A 27,631-nucleotide genomic window follows, 5' to 3' on the forward strand; every position below is an offset into this window, starting at 1 on the left:
TTATTTAGTATCCCTTCCACTCAGGAATGTGAGAGGGATATGTCATCCTTGCCTCCCCTGCAGCCTACACTCATGGGGAGAGCACATCCCATTGCCTGCTACATCTTTGACTCTATCACATCCTGTTCCCTAACAGAGGCTTTCAGGGTGTCCCAATACTGTTGTCTGATAGATGTAGCCATGTTTGCCTCAAGATGCAGCCCATACCCAAGTATCAATGCCACAAATCACAGAGAACCATGTGTCACACCTTGCTTCCCCCTTATAACCACTCCCCAGTTTTTTGCAGAACCACACACCACAGGGACACCACACATTTCTGAGATGCCCTATACAAGACCACTTTACAATACATTAAAATTCCAGCTCTGTTTTTTACAGACGATGGTGTCCTTTTATCAACTACTCCATCAGGCATACGTGCATCACTGTTTTGCAAATAAATGTGAAGATTTGGGGCTGGAAATAAATACAAGTAAAACCAAAGCCATGGTTTGTTTGAAAGTACGCAAGTTCACCAGCCAGTGGAAAGAGGCACCAGGGGCCAGTTATTTGGTATGTGGAGCTGCGGACGAGAATGTAAAGCATTTTATGCTGATTTGTGATGGTCTAAAAGACCTGAGAATCAGGTTTCTTAAACCTCTATTTTTTCTACATGGTGCTCGAATGACTGTTGAGGCCATGGGTTTTTGTAAATCTACCTTAAACCTGGACATGGTGTGTCAAAATACATTCATCGTGCATGGTTAAGGAGGAATTCTTTGGTCACATCTTTGAAGGAATGTAGTTGACCTTCTTAGGACTACCCTCACATACTCTGTAACTGGACCACAGTTTTGTGTGCCATTTGGATCTTATTTTCAAGCAGTTCTATTCGTTTGTTTTGATTGTAATCTGAATGATGTATTCGATATTTTAGGATTCTTATTTTATTCCTTTTTTGATGTAAAGAGGTTTTTTGTGTCCATGTTGTTTTTAACTATTCTGTAATACTATTAATGTACATTTTTTTGCTCCTTATGTTTTTAAATCGAATAAAGGACAAATACCAATACATTATCATTAAGTTGGGTATTAATAACACTTATTACAGATCTTAGACAAGGGAGGTATCCACCAAAAACCCTATTTAAGACGTGGCATTTTATTGTTAAACTTGAAATAATGAAGATGATGGACCATTATTATGGGTTATCTATTTAAAACACTGGGTAGGCACTTTAAGGAAGACCCGTGTTATGTCCGCCTTGCGTCCCGCTGCGCGGTGACGCAAGGCGTCCAATAAAAGCCCCGCCCCTGCTCCGCTGAGGCAGTTCCGGGGCCGACCATCAGCCAAGTGTGTCCGTGTCTTGAATGCTCCTGCCGGGGCTGCGCAAGCGAGGCCTTCTCGCGTGGGGCCCTTATCCCTATCTCTCGCCGACGCTTCGGCTGAGACAGGACTTAACACTGGCGACGAGAGACGTGAACCACAACAGCTGATCGCACCATCAGGCAACAGCGACATTTTTGGAAACACGGTGGGGGGGCACACAAACCCCCACCCACCCAAAAAAAAATATATATCTTTTTTTTTTTTTGAAAAGCTGTTCCTTTGCTGATGGGCCTCATAAGCCTCTCCTGATCCACTCACAACGCTGGATCAGCCCCAACACGCAGCGCACGGCACCAGGAGCCATCAACACTGTGCTACAGGATCCTGGCTGGGGAGAAGACACTCCACTCTCGCCCCACACGTGGACACATACAAGGAAGGCCGAAGACCATCACAAGGGCACGCTGAGGTGAGACATCGACCCCCACACGTGACAAAGTGAAGCCCATTCATGGCGACCGGCACATCCACCCCCAGGCCCGGCACGCCATCCAGACTGGCTGCAAACCTGTCGGGGTCCACACCGCAAACCCGCCCACAAGGTGGCTCCTCAGTGATGATCCATCCTTTTGACCCCTACACTGACCCATCATCGGTTGGCCCAAGATGGCTACTGTCGCTACAAAAGTGTGAGATGGCAATGGAGTGTAAGGACATTACCACTGCAATAAAGATGAGGTCACACCTATTGTTGAACGTGGGGGATGAAGTGTTACGCATCTTCAATTCTCTGACAATAGATGACGGCCTGGATGTTTACCAGCAAGCGAAGGATGCCCTCACGGCCCATTTTCTCCCACAGCTCAACCCTGACTACGAGACATTCATATTCTCGTAGTCCAGCTGGAAGAGGAGACACTAGACGCATACCACACCAGACTCTGGAAGCTGGCAATATCGTGTGAGTTCACAGACATCGAGAAGGAAATCCGAAGACAGCTCATCAACGGTATCCAATCAGAAAAACTGGGAAGGATGGTACTGAGTGAGAAGGGCATTTCGCTGACCCGAATCCTGGAGCTGGGCCGCCAGAGGGAACTAGCTCACGCCAGAGCAGCACACATGGGCACAACCCTTCAGAAACTACAGCTAGCCCTCACATCGGCCACTGTGGCCCAGATCACAAATTGCCAACCTACGAGGGAGGAGACCGGTGGAAACTACACGCACTCCAGATGGCAGCCCCAATCCCCGGGACCCACGGAATGTGGGTGGTGCGGAGGGCCTCGTCACGGAACACACAACTGCCCAGCCCAGGGGACCACATGCGGCACATGCGGCAGGAAAGATCATTATGCCAAGGTGTGCAGGTCGTCAGGCGCACAGCAACAGACACCGCAAGCACCCCAGGAAAGGAGTGGGGGTAAGAAAAAGAAACAGGCCAGCGCCCGGGAAATCGAAACCACGAACTTCTCCACGGAGGAAGAAGGTGATGACGTAGCATGTGTCCAACAAGACTCTGTGAACGAACAGTGGAAGAAAGGGAGAAAAGTCTACCTGGTGTCAGCCCTCAAACCATGGAAATGCCACGCCAAGGAAGAAGATCAGAAGACGAAAATGCCAGGTGGCAATCCAGAACCAGAAGGTACTGATGACAATAGACACCGGGGCCTCAGTAAACGTAATGCCACTGACCACGTTCAGGACACTCCAGCCCCAACCTGACCTGAAAGCGACGGACATGCTACTATTTGCATACAGGTGCAAGACCCCACTACCCATAGTAGGCAGGTTCCGCACCACCATCAAACATGGCGAGAAGGCACTACAATCAAAAATCTATGTGGTGAATGCGGGCATCGAATGCCTCCTGAGTGGAGATGCAGCTGAAGACCTAGGGCTGGTGAGATTCATCTGCGAAGTGACTGACTCACGAGAGGTCGAGAATGTGCTAGAAAAATACCCCAACCTACTCAAGGGGATAGGATGCCTGAAGGGAAAATCAAACAGACTACACATTGACGAGTCAGTCCAACCAAGAGCAGTACGACATAGAAGGTTGCCGTTCCACATGCGCGACCAAGTGGAGAAAGAGTTAAGGGCACTGGAGAAAGCTGGCATAATCGAAGAAGTGACGGGACCCACGCCTTGGGTCTCCCCCATGGTGGTCACGAAGAAGCCAAAACAACCTGGCAAGGTCAGAATATGCATAGACATGCGCCTACCAAACGCAGCAATCAAGCGGGAGCGCCATATTACCCCGACACTGGACGAGATAGTGGCAGACCTTACTGGGTCCAGGATATTCTCCAAGGTAGACCTGAACGCTGGCTATCACCAGTTGAAGCTACACCGGGACTCCCGGTAGATAACAACCTTCTCAATGCACATTGGCCTACGCAGGTACAAGCGTCTGAGTTTTGGAATCTCTTCGGCTGCCGAGGTCTTCCAGCAAACAATACAGGAGGTGATCCGTGACATACCGGGGGTCCTAAATGTCAGCGACGACATTCTGATTCATGCCAGCAACAGAGAGGAACACATGCTCCTTGGCAGGTTATAAAGCGCAGGACTGACGATTCATAAAGAAAAATGTGAATTCCTGAAGGACGAGATATCATTCTTTGGATACACGTTCAATAGCACAGGCATCTCAGCGGACTCACAAAAAGTGGAGGGCATCCAAGCTGCGACCCTCCCACCATGCCAACTGAGGTGCACAGTTTCCTAGGAATGGCCACCTACTGCGGGAGGTTCATCCCAAATCTGGCCACGCTCTCAGAGCCCCTTCGAGAACTCACAAAGCGCAGCACAAAGTGGGAGTGGGGACCTGCCTACCAAGAGGCATTCGAGCACATAAAAGCATCACTGTCAGCCGACACCACGATGGCCTATTACGACACAGCACTTCCAACTGAACTGTACGTGGACGCAAGCCCCGTGGGCCTAGGGGCCATCCTCACAAAAGTGATGAAAACGGTGAACAGAGGCTGATTGCCTATGCCTCCCGGGCACTAACAACGACGGAGCAACGATACTCCAACATCGAAAAAGAGGCAATAGCCGTGCTATGGGGTTGCTGACACTTCCACCTATATCTGTACGGCCGAAAATTCACAATTTATACAGACCACAAACCACTGCTCCCCATATTCACGGGCACGTCCTCTCACCCTCCGGCCCGGATCGCCAAATGGCTACTGCACCTCCAACAATATAACTTCGAACTGGCATACCAACCTGGCAGTGGAAACCCGACAGGCTTCCTGTCAAGACACCCGAGAGCGGCAACACCCAAAGAAATCCACGTGGCGGAGGAGACAGAAGAACACATCTGCCAGGTGATACACACCATGAGCAATCAGCCTGGACGACATAGTGGAGGCCACACAAAAGGACCCCTGCTGCAACCTGATAAAGGACACAATCATCTCAGGGGAATGGAGGTCGTTCCTACGGAACATCCACAACAAGACAGCAGATCCAAAAGACTTCCTCACAGGGGTCTTCATGATCCGGCAGGACCTCTCCATCACAGAAGAAGGACTCATCCTCCGCAGAACTCGGATCATCGTCCCCCTGAGCCTTCAAGACAAGATCGTGGCATTGGCACACGAGGGCCACCAAGGGATAGTGCGAACCAAAGCCCGGATCAAACACCGCGTATGGTTCCCCCAGATAGACGATAAAGTCAAGCGGCTGGTAAGCACCTGCGTCCCATGCCAGATAACAGGACCTCCGCCCAACCCGGAGCCCATCCAATCGACAGTGTGACGGTCCGGCAGATGGGACGCAATAAGCATAGACTTCAGCAAACTAAAGGAAGGCCTCTACCTACTGGTAGCCATTGACGATCAATCCTGGTACCCGGAAGTCGAGATTGTCAACTCCACGGAGGCGGTCATACCTGTGATTGAAAAAATGTTCTCGACGCATGGACTACCGAGAAGAATCAGGAGCAACAATGGCCCAGCGTTCCAAGGGGAAGAGTTCAAACAATACCTCAAAGAGCTCCACATCCGCTATCACCACATCATGCTGAGATGGCCGCAGGCAAACGGCGACGTGGAACGTTTCATGCGGACGATTAACAAGGTACTGCGCCTGTCACGTGTAAACGCTAGCCCATGGCAGGTCGATCTCTACCGATTCCTGCGGAACTACAGGGTCACGCCGCACAGCACGATTTGCATACCGCCGGCAGGCCTGTTGTTCGGCACCATCATAAACTCCTCAATACCACATCACCCGAGCAGGAGCCCAGACACGCTCGACAATGAGCGAACCGAGTCAAGAAGGACAGGAGTCAACGCCCAGATGAGCATCAAGAGGCGGGCTAAGCAGTCCGATCACCGAGTGGGCGATCAAGTGGTCATGGTGAGGAATCCGTCCAAATCCAAACTGGGCACCCGCTATGACGCAGCCCGTGGACAATCAGTAAACGGCAAGGCACGATGATAACCGCAAAAAGGGGGCAACGGCAGGTGACGAGAAATGCGTCATGGTTTAAGGCAGTGCCAAGGAAATTGTGGACAGACAGCAAGTATCCCCCAGAAGAAGAAGAGGATCCGCCGCGGGACGAAGGCCCGAGGACCCGCACGGCGGAGAAAGCATGAATGGAGGAGCCGAGGAACTACTGAGCGAACCAGAACCGGGCGAGCAGGACAATGAAGGTGAGCAGCCCGAGGGGACACTGGGGCCCAGTTCCAGGGGTGGAAGATATGGGTTAAGAACCGCCACCAAGCCTCCAGCCAGGCTCAGAGACTATGAGTGGCAAATGATCCCCCCCAAGGGACTCGAAAAAAGGGGGCAGCCCGTTGGCTGAGAAATGTATGTTTTATTTTGTTCAGTTAAAATAAAGGAGGAATGTTATGTCCGCCTTGCGTCCCGCTTCGCGGTGACGCAGGGCGTCCAATAAAAGCCCCGCCCTCACTCCGCAGAGGCAGTTCCGGGGCCGACCATCAGCCAAGTGTGTCCGTGTCTTGATGCTCCTGCCGGAGCTGCGCAAGTGAGGCCTTCCCGCGCGGGGCCCCGCATCCCTGTCTCTCGCCGACGCTTCGGCTGAGACAGGACTTAACAACCCAATTTGTCATGTTGGAGTTGCAACATATAAGTGTGGCTGAGGCCCAATTCAGGATGCTATGGCTTAGACCTAGAAGGTCCCTGATGAAGGTTAAGAGTGGGTGGTGATGAAGACTTTTCATTTCTTTTCGTATACATTATTTTAATTCATTGATTTTAAACTACAGGAACAAAGGATGGTGAAATGTGTTTAACACAATCTTGTAAGATGAAATGCCTTCGGACGTTTTCTTTTGAACGCCTTTTTGCGACCGTTGGATGTGTTACTTTTTTGGGTGTCGATTACCCTCATGCAAACCTTTTATTGTCTTCAGCCTACTGAACTAGGATGTTACCTTACACATAACGGGAAATATATTTTACTTAAAACAGTTTGGCTTGTTGACTTTTGTTTGTATCCCAATTATGCAGCTCCCCTCCCCTAGTCCTATGTGTGCCCCTTGTTTAAACCCTCCCCTTTCTCTCCCCAACAATGATCTCTGGGAACAGCGCTGTAATCTCTGTATGTAGGATATAAGTCAATTGTTTGCAAAAAATATAAATAAAATAGCCATCGTTTTCTGCTCTTCGGTTGTAAAATCCGACTTCTAAAAAGCAGCACCCATCCCACTATGTTAGCGCAGTACTTTCCAAGATGGCTGTTGGAAATGCCAAAAAACGTAATAGTTGCAGAGTTCTAATATGTATTGGAACTCGGTGACTAGATGTCGCAATTCAGTATTTCCTTTATGTCTATGGTGCCCCGGAAGCACTCTGATAGTTGAGTCTCAAGGGGGGGGTAGGCTTTAGCACTGTGTGGAGTGTTATCATTTTTGGATATTCAGGATGAACGCTCCGCCAGCTTTTGAGTCCTTCTTGCTGTTCGAGGGTGAGAAGAAGTGAGTGCGTGGGAGTGGGAGTGGGAGCGGGAGGGGGAGGGAGGAAGGGACCAGAACGGGACGTCACTCGTGTCATGCTTGCTGATTCCTTACAGAAGCAGGCAACCCGAACATTGAGGTTACACCGGCAGGCAAGTGAAGTGCAGGCAACCCGAACATTGAGGTTACACCGGCAGGCAAGTACAGGCCCTGGTGGGATAATAAGATGCGCGTTTTGGGAGAGAAGGGCGCAGGGAACAACCAAATAGACGACGGATCATTTGGATGGAAGGCGGCGGGGCAGCAGTTAATTAGCATTTACAGAAAGTTTTCCGTGGGCATGGCACACGTTCCCCTTCGGATTCTCTATGCCTTTTCTTTGCGTGAATAATTCCATTTCTGTTGTGCATAAGTTTTGAAAACAATATTGCAAATTAATTTGCTTCATTTAAATGATGTACTGCTGGGAGTCATTGGCTATGTGGCCACTGGGTATCAGAAATGTACATGGGTTTGTTCAGAATTAACTAGCAGATGAATAAAATACTAGCATTTAAAAAATATGAAGGTACGCATAAGCATTGGCATAACAAATCGTTATGGCGTTTGATTACACAATTGTACATTTATAAGAATGCAGTAAGTACATGGGTCGACTTGCCCCGTTCAAACATGTCTGCAAGTTACTGTTAGCAGGCACATAACTTTATATACTTCGTAGGGAGATTTCGCTTCACTGCTGTGTATGAGTCATACCTCCACGGCCCCTCTGGTCCCCCTAATGCTTGAGTGTACCTTTCACCCCCCTCTGGTCCCCAGTTAGGTGTGTGTGTGTATCCGCACCCCCTCTCTGGTTTCTGTGAGGTGTTTGTGTGTACCCTGCAACCCCTTCTGGTCCCCTTCACCTACTATTGCAGGAGTTGTCTTGACTCACTGTGGTTTACCATCTCCGACCCGTTGCCAATACTTGGATTGACCCCATTGTCAGATTGACTTTGGTGCGCACCTCATGTTGTGCCCTTCGTCTTCCTGAAATCCCTGTCTACATTTTGTGTATCCTGCAACACTGTTTTATTGATCTCTGTAACTGTAGTTCGCTCTTCCCTCTGCTTCTCTGCTCTTTTCACAGTTTTACTCTCTGTTGTCGCTGCCTCTCCCCGCTCCCTCCCTTCTTTGCACTTGCTCTATCTGAATTGTCCTTGGACTAAGTACGATAGCAACAATTGTGTTCTCCTTTCCCCCACACCGTCTCTCTGCCAGGCCAAGTATGATAGTCGCTTGTTTTGTTCCTCTCCCTCCTTTCTCCTCCCCTCACCTCTTGTATTATTCCGGCTATACCAGAATTGTTGTCAGGGCTGGGAGCAAAGTAAAGGCTTTGGTGGATGTCATGTAAACATCAATCCTTTGTATGACCAGTACAATGCATTTTAGTCAGACATAATGTAAAATTCATTTGAGAGCTATGGTATTACCTCCAAGTCGACTTTTCCTCGTCCAAGTACTTACCTCATGAGGCCCCTGCCTCCAACACAGGACCTTCTTCTATTTCTTTAAATCCCTATAACTCCTCCCCCACATCCACGTCGCTCAGTTTAATTTTTCCTGCCTCTGGCAGGTTGGACTGTTTCTTCCGGTGCGGGGACCAGGGGGCACTGATTGCTGGCCCCCTGTGGGGACTGTTTGGCGGGGCCTTCAGCTCCCTCGGGTGCGGCGCTGCTCCTGGTTCCCCTGCAGGGCTTGAGGTCCCGGTTGAGCGGGATTGCCTCGCTCAGTTCTTTGCTGGGCTCCCGACCGCAGCGTGGGCATTGTGTCCCGGGTCCTGCTGGGCCCGGGGGAAGGTAAGGAGAGGGGCGAGGGCTCTGTGCTTGCTGTTTTTCGCCTCTCCTTCTGGTATGGCCATCTTGGCGTCCCATTCATGCTGGCTACTTGGTGTGCCTTACGGAGGCAGGTGCCTCGCCCAGTTGTGTTTTGCAAGTTTGTAGGTCGGCGCGAGGACATCACGGCCCAGGTCCTGCAGGGCCTTGGTTGCAGCAAGGAGTTGGGGGGCTTTGTGAATGTTTGTGCCCTGATTCTCCTGCCGTTGGGGCCGTGCAATGACATGCCTCCTGTTTGATGCGACGTTGCCCAGGGGATTGTTTTGTCTAGTTTTTCCCTCTTGCTTGATGCCTTCTGGTGGGGTACCCATTGGCTCGACAGAGAATGGGGCTACCAGGTACATGATACAGGGCTCAAGCCACCTCTCGTCCTGTGCTGTGTATACAGGTGGCGAGTTAGTGGTGTGTTTTTGTGTCTGTGCCAGCCATGTACGCAGGCACCTTGTCCTGTCCTCTTCCTCTGAACTGCGCGGGGGACTGAGAAAGGAGATGGATTTGTTTTCCCTTGTCTGGCATGGAATTATGGATACTGCTAATGCATCATGGAAGTGACGGCTATGCAAGGGGTTCCCAGTGTCTCTTTTAGGGCCTAGGTCCTCCGGTGCCGACGTGTTGCTTTCACGCCCCCTCTCAGAAGTAATATGGCAGATTCTGACACATGTCTGTGCTTAAAGGGGTTCTCGGAGCCCCTGGTGCCGGTGGAGGGGGCTGTCCCTTCTGTGAGTTTTACGGTATAGGCATACCCCAGCTATGGGGTTGCCTTTGGTGTCTGCTAGCCGGGATGGCTTGCATTGCCCCACTTGGTGACAGTACCCTGCCCAGTGACACCAGCCTGGTGGCTCCTCTGTCGGCTGAGGGGGCCATGGTCTGCTGGACTACCGGGCTGTCCTGTATCTTCCTTTTGATAGGTCAGATCTTTTTGTGGGCTTACAAGTATGCTGTTATATTGCGGCGCAGGCCTGCTTCAACCTCCTGTGATTTTCCCTGGTGCAAATGCAGTGACTGGCAGTTTTCCCTGTATCCTCGTCTCTATCTTCTCGGAGCTGTATGGGACCGGTGGGGTTTGGCTTCCTGGGTACTGGGCTCCTTCCGGAGGGGGTTATCAGTTGACGTTCATGTCTCCTTCTGTCCAGGTTTGCATGGTTAAGACTTTGGTACCCCGCGCACGGACCAAGTAGTTGGCAATTGGATCTGCTCTCTCCGAATTGTTGTTCTGGGTTACCGTCTTGCCCGTTCCTCTCCCTGTTCGAGCTCAAGTTTTCTACTTGCTGGTGTTCCTGGTCCCTATGCCTTCTAGTATGTGTCACCTGCTTATGTGTCTCGAGGCCCTGCACTGCTTCGTCCGGACGGAACGCTTCAACGTGGAGGCTTTGCAGAAAGTACTCTGGATGTTGTGCAGGGGGGATTGGATGAGATCACTGCGTTTTCGGTTCTGAGTGCTCCCGTCCGGGGTGCGATCGGCTCACGGAGTGTTCTCCATGCTGGTGACTCCCCTGGTGGTGCATTTGCATGTGCAGGGAGTGCAGTTTTTTTCCCTACCTGGACGATTGGTTGGTCGAGGAGTCCTGTCGGAAGGCTGTCCTGCCTCATCTCCCTTTAGTCTGCCTAGTTCCTTGGGCCTGTCTTCAGTTATGTCCCCTGGTGTTTTATCCTCTCTTCCACTGGCTCCCGATGTCTCAGATTTTGAAGTTTTTATTTCAGTCTCCCCAGTGCTGCAGGTCTCTCTGCTATGGTGGATGGGGGTTCCAAATGTACAGGCTGAGGTGTCCATGGTCCTTCCTCCTGTGGCCTCTCTTACTACCGAAGCCAGCGGAATGGGTTGGGGGGGGGTCTACATTGGGGGTCCTCTCAGCTCAAGGGTTGTGAGATCTGGGGAGAGCCGTCGATCATCTAGTTGGCGAGAGTTGTGTGCCATTCTCCGAGCTCTGGTGTACTTCGAGGGGTTGCTAGATGGTCGGGCGGTTTTGGTCCGAAAGGACAATCCAACAGCCTTGACATATGTCAACCGCCAAAGGCGTTCAGGCTGCTCCTTGAATGCTCTGGCTGCTCTGATATGCACCTGGGGGGGAATCGCATCTGGTGTCTCTGGTGGCCTCACATATCAGGGGGCTGGACAGTGTTCGAGCAGATCTTCTCAGACGCCGGTTTCACTCCTCTGCGGAACTGGTCCTGTCGGCCCAGGTCTTTGCAGAGATCTGTCAGATTCAGGACCCCTGTTCTAGACCTGTTTGCATCCCCGGCCACAGCAAAAGTTCCCCTCTTCTGCTCTCGGTTTCAGGCCGAGTGGGGCTTGGGGGGGGAGGGACGGGGACGCCCTCTCTGTACAGTGGCCTTGGGGTTTCCTTTATGCCTTTCCGCCTATTCCGCTTCGGTGGTTCGGCTCATCAGTGTCCAGGGTGACCGTGACTGTGTTGTTGTTAGCTCCGTTCTGGTCCCGCCGGAGTTGGTTCCCCTCTCTGTTGGAGCTTTGGTCCCAGGAACCTTGGCTGGTTCCGAAGTGGCCATGTCCCCTTCAAGGGGATCTGCGGTAGGAAGTCTGCTGGATGCAATGGGCAGTGTGGCTATTGCACGGTCTAGGCTGATATCTCGGGTTCTCAGGTCCGTAGTCGAGTCCATAATGAATGCTCTTAGACCCTCCACTCTGAAGGCGTACGGCAGGCATTGGGGCCATTTCAGAGACTGGTATGGGCAGTTTGGGATCCCTCCCCTGCGTTCTGGCCTCCCTGCTATCCTTCAATTCCTCCAGGAGGGGTTTTGACGAGGGCCTGGCGGTTTTTCCACGCTTCGCTCTCAGTGGGCCTCCATTAAATTCCTTTTGGGGGGCTCTGATGGTCACTTGGATGGGGAGGTGTTGGTGGGGAAGTTGCTCCAGGGTTTTTCTTCTTCCCGTCCTTGTACTTCTAAAAGGCTTCCCTCTTGGGATCTCCCTCTTGTCTTACGGTTCCTTCAAGGGCCTCCTTTTGAGCCCATTTCCGAGATTGATATCAAACGTCTTGTACTGAAATCTGCCTTTCTTATTGCCATCACTTCTGCCCGTAGGCTTGGGGAGATTGGGGCTCTGTTATGTCACCCTGTTTTCCTGAGGGTGCTGCTGGACTTTGTGGTGCTGAGCTGTGGTCCGAAGTTTCTCCCTAAGGTTGTTTCTCGGTTTTCACACCTGGATCTGGTTCTCCCTGCCTTCTTTCATGATGTGAAAACACCCGAGGAGGTGGCCTGGCATAATATTGATGTCCGGTGGGCAGTGCTGGAGTGTTTGGCTAGGTTTGCTCTCTTCCACCGATCTGATAGTCTTCTGATTGCTTTTGGTCTGGCTGGGGCTGGCCGTAAGGCATCTGTGGTTTCCATTTGCCGGTGATTCCGTGTTGTGGTCTCCATGGCCTACGTGGCTCCTGACCTGCTTGTGCCTGCGCACGTTCAGGGGCGGTCCACCAGGGGTTTGGCGGCTTCCTGGACCGATGCAAGGAGGGTTTCTCTGCAAGAGATTTGTATGGCTGCCGCCTGGGCTAGTCTAAGCACTTTAATCAACCGCTATGGGATGAATTTCTCCCACCCTGGGGTTAGTTCCTTCAGGGTTGGAGTTTTGTCTGTGGGGATATGAATTAAGAGTTATTGTGGGTGTCTGTTTTGCTGCACTGTTTTTGGCTTTGTGTCATTGGGACCTTTTCCCCGTTGCTGCTTTGGTATACCTCATGAGGTAAGTACTGGGACGAGGAAGAGTGGACGTGGAGGTAATGCTCTGATTACTTACCGGTAGGTCCTGTGTCGGAGGCAGGGGCCTCATGAGGCAAGTACTGTGCCGAGGAAGAGTAGGACTAGGAGTAATGAAGATTAGCAGTAAGTAATCGGAGCATGAATGAGATGTTGCAATATGCTCAAGCGTGGGTTATGGAATTCTCAATGAAAAGGAACTCTGTGTTTAAAGATGTAGTTATTTTTCACAATTGGATTTTAGTTTGTACTTCTCCTGGTTAGTGCTAAGACTACACGTCTGTTAAAGTATTTGTGTGCAAGCACTTTATCCACTGTCCTTTCACAAATGAGGTCGAGTGGCTTTTTGTGTGTGGCTTGTGGCCTACAACAGACATTTTGCACTCTGGTGTGTGTGTGACTCAAAAGCTAGTACTTGTCAATGTACTATGTACTTGTGAGTTGATGGCAATCTATTACGATCATTGTTGTGAGATGAGCAAAATGAGTTTCAACGCCCCCTCGAACAGACTCACCAGAGTCAGCTACACAAACTGGATCGCCATTCCCAAAAGCATCAAAGCTCGGGCAGGCGGCTCAAGCTTCCTGGTGCTTGCAGCCACCAACTGGAACCTGCTCCCTCCCACAATCGGAAATATGGACTCCCACACTGCCTTCAGAAAAGCAATCAAAACGAGACTATTTGTATAACTCATACCCTTGATCTCACGCTGTGCACCTGATGCATGTAAACCATGCATTTCCATGTACCCGTCGTAACTAAGACACTTTATTGAAACAGCGCCACGATGCCTCTGGCTGCTTGGTGCTTTACAAATACAAAAATAAAACAAACCCGTCCCACGTAATATGCACACTAGCAAATGACAGAACATTTTGATGGAACGTTGATAACTGATGCAGAACATTTTCAATGCACAGTGACCTGAAAACTATGTCAACAATATAAGAATTCCAAAAAAAAAAAAAAACTTGTACCGCAGATCAGCATATTCATTATCGCATTCTAGATTAAAATCGGCAAGTTCTTCGGTTGCCAGACCAGTTACAAAACATTCCTAATCTGTGTGTTGATGACTAGCTGGACCAGGAGCCCACCTTCTCTGGGGCAATGCTTTCACAAGTAGTGTACACAACCAGTTTGGATAAACTTGAGTAGCGAATGGGCACTAATGTTTGAGTATCAGACCTGGCTTTAGCACCTTTCCCTAGCACTTTGCTAGTGTGGGCAGAAGCAAATTAAATGTGCCAGTGTGTTCGGTGTTACACCCAAGGCCTATGTGAAGCACTTAATCTCCCATCTAAAAGTGACTGAAGAGAGGCTGCACCCCCAACCTAATCTTAAACTATAGAGACTGGCCACTGCTAGTTTAATGATACGGGAGAAGATAGCTGTGCAAGTACTGCTTCCCCTTTCTCCCTGACCCCTTGACATAATAACTGAGTAGCCAGGACCTGCATCGGGCAGAGTCACTAAATTGGCTGTAAGGACTGGGAGATGGTTGGAGACAGATCTTGGAGAAGGACAATTGTTGGATGTAAACGTGTTGCAGGATTCATCAACTGTGCTGCATATTTTAAAGATCTGAGCAGGGGGGATTGTTTGGTGTGGGAGGTCGAGGATAGTGTGTCAGTAGGGAGGCGTAGCTGATGGCATCCATGCGAGAGGCGACTGCGGCAGCAAACTGTTTTTTCATGAATTGGCTCTGCGCCTACACTACAGGGTTCTAAATTGAGGGGAGCTTGGAGATATTATCTCCTGCTTGTAGCCTAGTAGAGCCTGGTTAGCGTTGCATCAACTGCTACCAGTAGCTACTTTTGGCTCCCTAGAGCAATTTATGCCGAACAATGTGAATATAACTGTGCATGTTTGGGTCATCTATAAATAAACATTGGAACACCTCTATACAACTTTTAAAGCTTTTAGGGTAAATAATGGACAAAACTGCATTTGCATCGTATGTGGAAGTTAGGTTTGGGGAATGCTATGTACTGGCTCCTCATTCCCCAGTGATGGCTCCTGGACACTGGTTAATGAGGGATACCTAGGAGCCAGCTCCTGTTTATCCAGTCTGAATTTCGAATCCTGCCCTATAGTCTATTTCCTAGCACGGTGAAGCTTTCTTACTAGCATCCACATATTCACAGAGAGTCTGTACATCCACTCTGCTGGCTCGACTGAGGACCAACAGGTACTAAGTTCATCCACTTAATCTTCAAGGTCCTAATTCCCCTTTTGAAAAGAGCAAAAATGTTGCCATCAAACGACATTAAAAGGACAGCTATCGTAGCAAAATCCCTGCATACATCAATCCCTAAGACTTACTCTGTCATCCCTGTTATCTGCACTCAAGGTGCATGACATTGAAGAAATCCTACTGAACAGCAGACGACCAGAATGAATATATCTTCTAGAAGCAGTAGGTGGGGGAGGGCGGGTAACTGGGAAGACTTTCCCAATTTCTCCTTCAGAAAAATCTGGTAGTTGCCCAAAGTGGAGTGAGACCAGCCTAAGAATAAATGGGGACATGCTCCTTATACAAAGATGTGACACGGTCCTAAAAGACCTAATCAATGCAAGGGATGGAGGGATTAACCACTGCATCATTGGGTCGAAATTGTAAATGTAACCACTGAAACACTGCTCACTCTTCTAAAATTATTGCAAGAAAATGCAAACCATTAGATCACTGTTTGACATGAGAGTAACCGAAATGGAAGAATAAAGGTGAGCCTCATGATCAGTGGTTCTGAATTCAACTGCCAACAAAAGCACACGTCTTTGAGTGGGGGGCGTTGGAACATCAGTGGAAATCTTGACAGCTGTGAGTGGGCAAATGACCTCAATTTCAGACACACGCCAACTCAAACCAGGCGTGCTAGTAGTATGAAAAAACCTGAGCCATGGCGCAAGATTATCTTTCAGCCCATGATGACCTGTTTGCCCAGGTGATGGCGCACAGAAACAAAAGGAGGCCGTTGTTGTGTTTTACCTATCCTGACTATGTGGCTATTCCCTGTATGTATGTGTGCCTGAGTCTGGAATGTTTGGTATGGAGTGTTCTGGTTGGAATGTTTGGATGTGAGTGCCTGTGTTCCTTTATTGCCAGTTGGAAACTTGAGCTTGGCACAGGGGGACCGGTGGATGCTTCTATCCTATGAACTTGTCCTATATTATACCTAATGTACTTACCTGTGTTCCTGTGGACTTACTAAAGATACCTAAACCTAACAAGGCTCCTGAGTGGTTATTTATAACCCCAGACCCATAACTTAACATTGGCGACGAGGATGGTTGGAAACTGAAGGGAGCAGCAACAGAAAAGGAACAAGGAACAAAGAAGTACACACAAGGACTGTTACCAGGACACAAAAGGGGCAAGGAAGTTGCCCACAGAAAAGGAACAAGGAACAAAGAAGTACACACAAGGACTGTTACCAGGACACACAAGGGGCAAGGAAGTTGCCCATCAGCAAGGAGCAGTAACCACAGAGGCATCCACCGGCCCCCCCCCCCCCGGCCCCCAAGGTAAGCGCGCTGCGCCAGCATGGATGAGTGAAAGGCTCAACTCAGTGATTTTGCAGGGCAGCGCTGCATGGCTGTCAGAGTATATAAAATTGGCCTTTGAAGTGAGCAGCGGCCGATTTAGACAGCGCATAAGGGGCCGGGGAGATATCGAGGATTAATGTGGCCAGCATTATAACATTGCATCAATGAGCAGAGACTGCAACGTATACTAGCGGTAGTGATGCTGATGACTTTACCTTTGGAGCAGCTTTAAAGTGGCGTGTGAGGGTTCGCACTCTGTCAGCATCTTTGAGGGATGCCTGCTTTGGCTGCACCGACGTCGGTTGGTGCGAGGAGCTCTGTACGGGTCGGCGTTCCCGACATTAGTGGTGATGTCATCAGAATACTGGTGGTATCGCCGAAGGTCCGCTGTATTAGAACGTTGGAGCGAACGTTCCTGGAGTGAGCAGCAGCCTGCTTCGTGTCATGACGAAGTGTGCTGCATTGGAAAAAAGGACCTTCCAACGTGCCTGCAACGTGCTGTACTTCCGGGTCTGCGGCATCTGTTCATCTGCGTAGCATGAAGGATCCATCAAGGAAATGGATTGCAACAAATGCAAAATGTTTTACGGCGTGTATCGCATTTCTATGGAATGTAAATAACATATGGATCAAAGTGCTCGTTTCGTGGCATCCGAAAAAACGTAAATTGTGCAAGTTTGCAAGTGGATCAGCTGTGTTAGCTGCCAAAGCAGAAGAGTTTTTTTTTTCTGCACTTAATGCATATTAAGCCATCGGAGACATGAGGTACTGTGCTAACATTTATTTGGCAGGATACGGCGGATTTGTTTTTTCATCTAGTTGCATTGACATTACTATTGTACATGGCCTGTTATTTTTTTTGGTTGAAAGCAGCATGTCTCGAGCTCATGGAAATTATATCAGTAATGCAAAGGCCATTATAAAAAAAAAAGTCATGATTTCTGTATTATTATGCTGGATATTGGTGGGTCAATGACAAAAGATTTCAACATTACAGATCTTGCAGTGAGAAGATGTGTTGACGTCAAATGGATATTGTGGCAGTTGGTGGTGTTGATTATTGTGCTATATGGCAGTCTAAGGGCATATTGTGTTTGGGGATTCAGTTCCCGGTGTTGAGGTACCTAAAGAGGTGGTGTGTTTTGCCAATATTGCTGGCGTCGTGTGGCGCTAATGGGTGCGTCTATGGGAATTTCTGATGTCTTGGCTATGTACTGAAATTCAAAAGCTATGTACTGAAATTCAAAACCTAATGTGAGTTGTTTATGTTTTGCACTGTATTAACCAATTATTCTTCCACAGGAAAACAACCATGAAGGACTTTGTAAGCTTTATTATTGGACTCAAGTGTGGTGCTTAACCCTTGTTTATCATATTTAAATGCTCAATTTTCCTGACTGGTGTGTTTGAGGGAATGTGTCTGGGCAGTGATGTAAGGACAGTTGTGAGAATATGTTGCTCGATGGTGAGCATGTAGTAGCTCAGGCATGGTGCCCGGAGCGGTGGTGAGTGTGAGTATTGGTTGCTCAATGGTGAGCATGTAATGCTCAAATGTGAGCATTTATTAGCTCAGGCATGGTGCCTGGAGTGGTGGAGTGGAGGTTATTGGTTGCTCTATGGTGAGCATGGGATGCTCAATGGTGAGCATTTATTAGCTCAGGCATGGTGCCTGGAGTGGTGGAGCAGTGTGAGTTTTGGTTGCTCTATGGTGAGCACGGGATGCTCAATTGTGAGCATTTATTAGCTCAGGCATGGTGCCTGCAGTGGTGGAAATAGTAGTGCGTGTTTTGGTTGCTCTATGGTGAGCATGGGATGCTCAATGGTGAGCATTCAGTAGCTCAGGCATGGTGCCTGGAGTGGTGGAGTGGAGGAAATGGTATTGTGCTCAGTTGCGAGCATTTGGTTTCTTTAGAGGGTGTTTTGAGGACACCCACAGTGGTGTGGAGATGAGTACGCTTTAGGCAGATAGTGGGGCTTAACCCTGTAGATTGTGTTAGCACAATTTGTTGTCGGTGAATGATGATGCAGGGTTATTGTTGTGATGTAGGTGGTAATGGTTGTGTATGAGATTGCGGGCTGGTTCCCTTGTAGTGAGTTCCATAAAAGGCCTGTTATGGTTCTAGTGATTGTTTTGGAAGTGTGTTAGCTAATTGGCAGGTACTCTAAGGACTTGGTAGGAGATAGCTTTATGCTAGGAGCAGTTTGCTGGATGGATGTTTAGAAAGATCGTTTTTATATACTTACATGTTAGTAACACTGTTCCTTCTGTTTCTTCCTTTGATTGCATGGTTATGTATGGGGGGAGATGTGTTGTGTTTTACCTATCCTGACTATGTGGCTATTCCCTGTATGTATGTGTGCCTGAGTCTGGAATGTTTGGTATGGAGTGTTCTGGTTGGAATGTTTGGATGTGAGTGCCTGTGTTCCTTTATTGCCAGTTGGAAACTTGAGCTTGGCACAGGGGGACTGGTGGATGCTTCTATCCTATGAACTTGTCCTATAGTATACCTAATGTACTTACCTGTGTTCCTGTGGATTTACTAAAGATACCTAAACCTAACAGGCTCCTGAGTGGTTTATTTATAACCCCAGACCCATAACTTAACAGCCGTTTTGACTCAACGACTGAAATTCGAAATCTTCCTGTGCAGTACAGGGGAAAAAAACACTTCCTGACACGAGGCTCTGAGAAACGTTGTCATAATCAATGTAACTATGGTTACTGAATACATGTGTGAGGCGCTCTGAATATAGTTTGAGCCATGCTTAACGGCAGGCATGGACGACAAGTGCTGATAATGCAGAATGTTTTGAAAAGAATGGGAGCCTGCCACCAACAACTCCTGCAGAGAGAGAAATCTCCCTAAAACTCTGCGATGCTTTTAGGAATTTTGCAACTAAAAACGAATTATTATAATTGTTCTGGATTCTTTTGCCCAAATGGACTTTGGGTCTAATTCCAAAGCCTACGAAAGTTATTTGTGTGTGTGTGGTGGTTTTGTGTATGGTTTTTAGTGTTTATTTTTTGTATCAGTCTTCTACATCGCATTTTGGAAATGTTTGTTTTCTTGCTCCTCATTCCTATCTCAGTTTCCCTTTTTCCTCCTTTGGAAGAGCTGATTCATGGGCTGCAAGTCCACCATCCTTCGCTAAGGATATTTTTGGACATTTTTGTTGAGCATGAAATATATTTAATGAACAGGAGCTAGAAAAGTAGCTCCTAGTTATGAAGTACCTTCAGGGATGATGCATAGTGTTCTCCATACCCAACCTCCAAATCAGATCCTGTAGTGTTTTGTCCATTTTATATAGGACCCGTTATGATATAAATGTCTTCTGGATATGTAATAATGCTCCTTTTTTATAAACCATCCAACATGCGGTGAAAGTTACATAGATATTTTCTGTGTGCCACCAGCTGTCCTTGGTGGGCAGCAGTAGCTCATGGTAGTTGTTTGGGTCAAGCTAAAAAGGTTTTGGATTTCTCCCATACTCTAATCCTTTGGAGGTTAAAAACTAGTGTCTCCACCTGTCCTTGTGTAGCTAGGTCACGACACACAGAACTGAGACTTTAATTGTGAATGAATTTATTTATTTATTTTTTGCATGTGTGTTGCTGAAAGGTATACATCTCACGAGGCTGTGCTTTGGCGTTTATCGTTAAGGGCTGGGGAGGCATGACGGAGAGGGGTGGGGAGGCAGGGGAGAGTCTGTGTGTGCGTCTGCCTGCCGAAGGACCTGTCCGCAGATTGGAAGAGAGGCTTAGTCTGGACACAGCTGAACTAAGGCGATTGAACAGAGTCCTTTTTGGAAGGTGGCTGGTTGTTGGGGCAATCTGATAGTGGAAGATGTGCAATGCTAGACAATTGTAGCCGAGAAACATAGGCTGATCGGCATTATACTGCTACTAGAGCTGAGCCATTCGGAATGGGTTCAAGACGGGAAGAAATGGTGACTGGCGAGTGCAAGTGGACTCTGTAAATTAAGCTGGTGGGATTTTAACAGCCTACTGCACATTCATTGGATGCAGGTTTTAGAGCCTGTGATGGGCGATTTGACCAAGATGGCCCTACCAAGTGACGTTTAGAACGCTAAAACTGGCTTCTTGCATTGATTTTATACTTTAACAACTGTAGATGGCTGGAATATTCTTCATGATTTTTAAAATAATTGAGCGATTGGAGAGTGCCCATGACCCATTTAAACTTTCTGTATCAGTTAGCGAGGTGACCTCGTTTACATCCAACCAATGCAAGACATGTTTCAGGTAAAGTTCTGCAGATCTATGTGACTACGTGAACTTTGGAGGATTTATTCAGAGACAATTTGCAGACCTCACTTAAGATAGTTTATTCCTATTTTATATTTGTAATTGCATTAGGGAGCAAAATGTGAGGCTTTTGATGGTGTGATCAAGGGTGTAGAGTCTCAAAAGCCAAATAGTTAGCAACTTTCAAGTCTGAGCAGGGTAGAGAATGCCAGGTAATTGGGGAAATAAGAAACGGATAAAAGAATGCGATCGGAAATAAGAAGCGAACATGAATGCCTTCCTGAAGCTCAATTTACCCCCCCCCCCCAAATCTCCCTAGACTGAATTCCGACTACTGACCAACAACACTGAACACCCTGACATCGAGCCCTTACTCTCTATGCACCTGGAGAGACTTACACAAGCCCCTTGGGTTCAGCATTGACCGACACCTCTCCTTCAAACAGCACATGAGAAGGAAGACTCGAGCAGATTCATACCCACTTTCTTTCTTGTGGAAAATCAAGCCCTTCATCCCAAACGAACCACTTCAGCTCTGCTGTCCAAGTCTTAGTCCTCTCCCACCTGGATGGTGGCATGCCACTTTGCAAGACCTTCTGGCAACCCACAGATGTGTCCTGCATGATGCAGCCCAACTCATTAAAGGACTCCTCAAATTCAACATCCCCACCCTGATCGTCATTAAACTGCACTGGCTCCTGCTGCAAGCCTGTATCATCTTCAAATCCTGATGATTAATCTACAGGGCTGTCGCCCTGAAGTCCCAATGTTACCTCACTGAGAAACTCTGCATATATGAGGCCTACAACCCAACAGAAGAAAGGACATGAGCAGACTTTAATTCTACCTGTGCAGGAAGAAAGGGAAGAACTCGAAGACAGTCCTTCTCCGTCAATGCCCCAAGACTCTTGAACCTCCTCCCCATCAACATCAGACTTCTACAGTTCAGGAAGGAGCTCCTCTACAAGGAATGGCTCCTCTGTTCCTCTGTAACACCTAGGTCCACATATCCTCCACTCCCCACCCTACCTGAGACTGGGTGATCGGATACCCACTGTTTCCTCCCCTGGTTGCTTGTAGGTCACTTGCTGGAAAAATGCCTGCCGCCCACCCTATTAACACCTCACTCCCTTGTTTCTCTGCTTATCTCACTATGTTATGATTGTAAAGCGCTCAGCTGCTTCCTGAAGCTAGATCTGCACCCAAATTCCATTATAATAATCTAGAAGATGGAAAGATCTAAATGTAACAGCAAAAAAAAGCCAGTACTGCATTTTGACATTGTTTGCAAAGTCCATCAAATTGCTTTCCCTGGTCTTCATATCACCGGAGATGTGGGGAAGTCTATAGTAAACCCTGTGAAGATATTGACATTTAATAGGTGAAATAAGAATAATAGTCCTGTTGCCTCCCTAAAAGAGGTTGAAATGGCGATGTTCGCCCAAAGAGGGGTTATTTAATTAGAAATGACTATCTGAGTACCGTGCCGCCATCATTTATTCAATAATAGAAGGTCTAGTAACCACATACCAACTATATGGAGGCGGCTGAAATCATTCCGCCCTTTAAGAAAGGAAACCAGAACGCTGATCCCAATTATCAGCTGATTTCATTGACAGTGCGAAAGTAAATGGTAAAATGCTGTTGCAGAGATTTGGAAATTGAATGATCATGCTAAACCTGACTGACTTTTTAAAAAAATTATTATTATTTTTCTTTTTTTTTTAAAAACAACTTTTTTCAGTTCGGATTTATAGCTGGCGTTCAGTGGATCATATCCTCAGTTTATTTTCGTTTTGTGAGAAATACGCAACTTTACTAATTTCTTTTTGTGGATCTATGAACTGCATTCAATGCAGTGTCTAGAAAGAAACTATGGAGTCGCCTAATTGAAATTGGTGTATCCACAGACCTAATATCCACAATCTCAAAATTATTTTTTGACGATTATGAGCAAGTGCATTTTGGTATTGGAGGGGAAACCTTTCCTAATCGATGAGCAAGACTAGGATATTTTCCTTGCACCACCCCTTTTTAGGTTTAGCCATTTGGTGGTGCTAAAGCACCACCCATAAGCTGAAATCATTGCATCAGAGTACAGCGAGGGAGAAATGGCATATGAGGGACGCAAAGGTTGTAGGTATTTGGTTATTTACCAACCATTGACTGCCCAAGGCCAGCTAATCCTTATAGCCGTTCGCACCCATTTCCTGCTCCTTCCAGCCCAAAACAGATCCTCCTGAGATCTTTCCGTTACCTTTATCAAGTCTTTCCATTAAAATTTGTGCTCAAAGTGCCTGCTGGTGTTTTTTTAAAAATGTATTAAAGCAATCTTCTGAGAATTGATGACTTAATTGGAGCTGTAAACTTGCTACTGGTGTAATAAAAATGTCTTAACCAGTTCTGCCTTCAGCCAGTCGATTTTATAAACACTAAGTATGTCCTCTGCTGATGTCCTTTAAAACAGAGCATTGGCAAAGCTAACCGTTTAAGGCATTCGCCAGCCACTGCTATTCTAGGACACGGTACTCGCGCCATGTTGCAGCTGCTACCATTGATGGGCAGTTAATACCACTAAAGCAGTGCCTGGCAAATACCTTTTTCTGGCCTACACAAAAGCCAAAACAGTTTGCTTTGCCAATGCTTGTTTATGTATTAACAAGTTTGCAACCTTAGTAGAGGTGTTAAAAATGGATGCAGCATATTTTAGGGAGGTGGGTGGGGGCAGTGTTAATCAGCAAGACCACGACCGGTATCCAAGGTTACCTGTGATTTTAACAAATTAAATACTAACGAATGAAATAACAAATAAAAACAAAAATATATCTTCCATTTGTTTCCCTAAGCTTCCAACACAGAGATTTCAAACCTTTAAACCCCCCCCGACCCCCGCCGCACCAAATTTTGTTTACCTTTTTTTTTTCATTTGTTTATTTTCGTTAACGTTAAAATCACTGCATACCGTATCAACAGTGCTTCACTGCATTTGCTGTCAAATGTAATGAAATGGGATTAGAATTGATCTAAAACTGAATTCCTCATTTGGTCCAAAAGGAAATGTTCAGTCCCTGGTTTATATGTAGGCCCTAAATAGGATTGACTCACAGCACCTACTATTCAATTTAGAACCTAAATAAATATCTAACAAGCAGGTACCCGAACCGTATTTCTTATTCTCTAGCGCAGCAACTTACCTAACTGTATATCACTAGTATATCTTGGTGAGCACAAAATTGAGAGAGTGGACCATTATGACTATTTAGGAGTACAGATCGATGAAAGAGGCTCTTTGGAGAAACAGATTGTGTATGCTTTCTTTCACCAGATGAGGCGGTGTGGGGCGTTTGCTCATTCTCGTGATGATTCGGTGGAAAGGTAACTTTAAAATCCTTGGAGGTACTTGGAGAGCGTGCTAACTACACGGGATGGAGATACGAGATACTCTAACCTCCAATGTCTGGAGAGCAAAGAAGCAACTCTTTTGAAAACTGTTTGCGCTATCCATGAGTACTCCATTACCATTTAAATGGAGTTATAATGATATGATAGTTTATTTGTATAGCACCTATACACATACGTTTCAAGGCAGGGGAGGGAGCAAGGGAAAATACAATAACTTTCTTACAAGCCCTAGAAACAATAAAAATGGGTAATGAGCTATCTAGGCCTGACAACATTTCTGATAGTGCAAGAGCATGTACAATGATTGAGGGAGAAGGGGTAGAGGGGCGAGGGCGGGGGGTGAGGGAAAGGAACCGACATTAACTATTGTACTAAGTGAAGGAAACGGGGGGGAGATGGGGTTGAGGAAGGAGAGGAATCAACAATGACTATCATTCTAGGCCTGACAACGTTTTTGATAGTGCGAGTGCATTTCCTAGGGCAAGGGGAGGGGAAGAGGAGGGATGGGTGAAAGAAGGGAGAGGAAGAGAAGACTGAAACAATGGGTAAGGAGTAAGCTGCAGAACCGGTGATATTCAGTGTTGGGGAGTAAACAAACGGAAGGAAGGAGCATGGCAAAGATACAAAGTGAATACAGAACGCATTGTTATATTTAATACTAAATTAAAAATATTGCTGCTTTGGCACAGATTCTGACCTCCAAACAGTTGGCACCATGTCAGAAAGCGTTAGCGGATGTAATATCACAGTGTGGTATCTTGCATTTACCATGCATGTGGTACATGACAACCTTGCCCAAAATGTAAATTTCAATATAGTCTGTTGCATAAACTCGCTCAGTTTGTTCCTGGCAATGTATCGATTACTAAACCTCAAATCAAACGGATGTACAAGCAATGGTTTTACGCTTCTAAATTATTGCGGGGAAAACAACCGGGTAAATGGTTAGATATAGCTACCTAGACAATAAGTTAATTGAGCACTGATGGTTACCTGGATAATATCGAGAACAAAGTAAGTTTCAGTATTTAAAATTTCGATTGGGCATCTTACCCCTAGCTGCATTCACAATGGTGGCAAGTAGATAATCCAGACAAATGTAAAATCTGCCAGAAGATCCGAGAGAACACGGGTCATTTTGTAATGTTTTGCCTAATGTGTAATCCACTCTGAGGAAAAAAAATGATTTGTTCCGAATTTGAACTTTATTACTATACAGTACTCTTACATGCTCCCTCAGGATGATGTAGCATTATGGGGATTTTCCAAGTGGTGGGCTAGGAAAGAATATTTAGAAAATTGAAATTCTTGCCAAAGAATTACCTTCAATCATTCTGTATGGCTTATGTTACAAGTATTGAATTATTGCAAAATATGAGTTATTAATCTCTAATTCAGTTTTAGTGAATAATTGCAAAGGTTTTTAGTAGTGAAGTTGCATGCTATTATTATATAGATGAATTGGAAACGTCCTTTTTTATGTAAAAATAATTCATTGTGACTGACATTCATTGGACATAACAGATTCAGATTTTTGACCCCTATTTAATTTCCCCAAACCATTTGAAAGGTAATTTCGATAACTGGATTGAATGCTATTGTAATCCTAAATAAGATCCTAATTGTACTGTATACTTGGACTACATCCATGGAAAGTGAAATTATTCACTTGGTGTATTGAGTTCAATAATGCCAATGGCGTTTCTAATACGTGTTACTTTACTGTAGTAAACTGTAACCTGCCACCCAGCCTGCTCATTCCCAACTGATAATCCATGACCCTGGCCAAAATGTAGCTCAGCAAGTCTACTCTGGTCTTTTCGAGCATGTGGAAAAAAGGCCTTCATTTCAAGTAACTTGGTGCCGTATTTGTTTTTGTGCCGTATTTGTTTTTGTGCTAACATTCTTTTCCCTCCTCCCCCCCCCCTTCACTGACAGGATCACCATTACAAAGGATACTAAAGTTCCCAATGCCTGCTTATTCACACTTAATAAGGAAGATCATACACTTGGCAACATCATCAAGTCGTGAGTAATATTTTTTGTATATATTAAGTAGTAGGGGCAGTTACTGAAACCTCGTTTCTACCCAATCGTCCTAGTCTTTTGGAATTATTATGCACAAAGTGCCTATTTCTGCGTTTAACTTAAGCACCTTAGTATTGACAACTTGCCCCATTCCTGCAGATCCCTTATTTACCTTACATTGGAAAAATGTATTTTCTACACTGGATCTTTAAAACCCTTTTGTATTACTGCATATCTGCATAAACCTAGTGAATGACCAAATGCGTTGTACATATAGCTTATTTTTTGTAACGTTTGATATATTTTAGCTACATACGTGTTTTTGAAATCATTTATTGTGGATTGCCCCATCAAAGAATCTGTGTTGTGTCAAGCATACCATATGTTGCGTAGGTGTATTTGTAATTCTGGTAACCTTTTGACATCCCTCAGGACAAATCTATACTCACTCAAAAAGGTGCTATAGTTTTGTCACAAACTGTGCGTATGGGGGTCTTAGTTTGAGGTGCTAGTGTGCACCATGTCCCATCTCCAGTCCAGAGCCATTTGGTTAAATTGGTGCGAGACTGTACTGGCAACTACTGTGGCTCCCTGCATTTATGTTTGTCTACCAAGTTTTTGAAATCCATCGCCATCAAATATGTAAAATTTGAAACGGCAAACGCAATTTAACATTGTAATGAAAACATATAAACCCTTTGAAAATGTGTATACCCACCGAGGTTTGTGCTGACTTTAGTGGTGTTTAGATCTTGGGGAAATTTTAATTTTCTCATGAAAATGTAAAAATAGCAGTATCTTGGTGACTTGGTTGTTGGTATCCTTTTCAATAATGTGATCCAAATATGGAGATGGTTGGAAAAGAAAAGACCACTGTAGAAGAATGATTTACTTTTGTCTTCTCATCATTGATGCTTTCATATTTTATTCTGCTCAGTCCCTAAAAGTGCTCAAATACGGTCTGTTGACCTCTTGACTACGCCTGGGTGCTGTGGCATGAAGGAAGATCGGTTTACTGCTGCTCCTAAATCCTCCTCCGTCAACTAAAGGTCTACATTTTGAAAAAACATACCACCTCTAGGAATGAATCCAAAACTTAATTTGCCAATCGCAAAAATAAAGCTCAATGTGAACATGGTCACGCTTTACAAAACTTCACTGGTCCGAATCGTGATGTGCTTTGTCTTTCTTATTACATATCAATCTAATCCTCACACATGTTCTGTTTTTGTTCCTTACAGGCAGTTACTGAAGGATCCCCAGGTGTTGTTTGCAGGATACAAGGTTCCACATCCTCTAGAATACAAAATAGTTATTAGAGTTCAGACAACTCCTGACTACAGTCCACAAGAAGCTTTTACCAATGCCATTACTGACTTGATTAGTGAGCTTTCTTTGCTGGAAGAAAGATTCAGGGTATGTATTTTTTACTTTTTCTCCTTTCATTGATTCATATACATTTTGAAAGAGCAATTGTTATTGATTACTTGATAAACTTATGGGAGGAAATGATGTATCGAAGTAAAGATGTGATGAGGGGCAAAGAAA

At 46.4% G+C, this 27,631-nt stretch overlaps 1 protein-coding gene across 1 annotated transcript in view; it reads left to right on the forward strand.

Moving 5' to 3' along the window:
• Positions 1-7,136: 7,136 nt before the first annotated feature.
• The window catches only part of LOC138488171 (DNA-directed RNA polymerase II subunit RPB11-a), a 39,836-nt gene continuing 19,341 nt past the window's right edge, over positions 7,137-27,631 (forward strand). Inside the window, exons 1-3 of the mRNA XM_069614958.1 lie at positions 7,137-7,272; positions 25,994-26,083; positions 27,325-27,499. Of these exons, the coding sequence (XP_069471059.1) occupies positions 7,220-7,272; positions 25,994-26,083; positions 27,325-27,499 (318 nt within the window). The 5' untranslated portion in view covers positions 7,137-7,219. The remainder of the gene's footprint in view (positions 7,273-25,993; positions 26,084-27,324; positions 27,500-27,631) is intronic.

Source organism: Ambystoma mexicanum, chromosome 9 (assembly GCF_040938575.1).
Source record: "Ambystoma mexicanum isolate Mex_15411 chromosome 9, UKY_AmexF1_1, whole genome shotgun sequence".
In the NCBI taxonomy this organism is placed as follows: Eukaryota; Metazoa; Chordata; class Amphibia; order Caudata; family Ambystomatidae; genus Ambystoma; species Ambystoma mexicanum.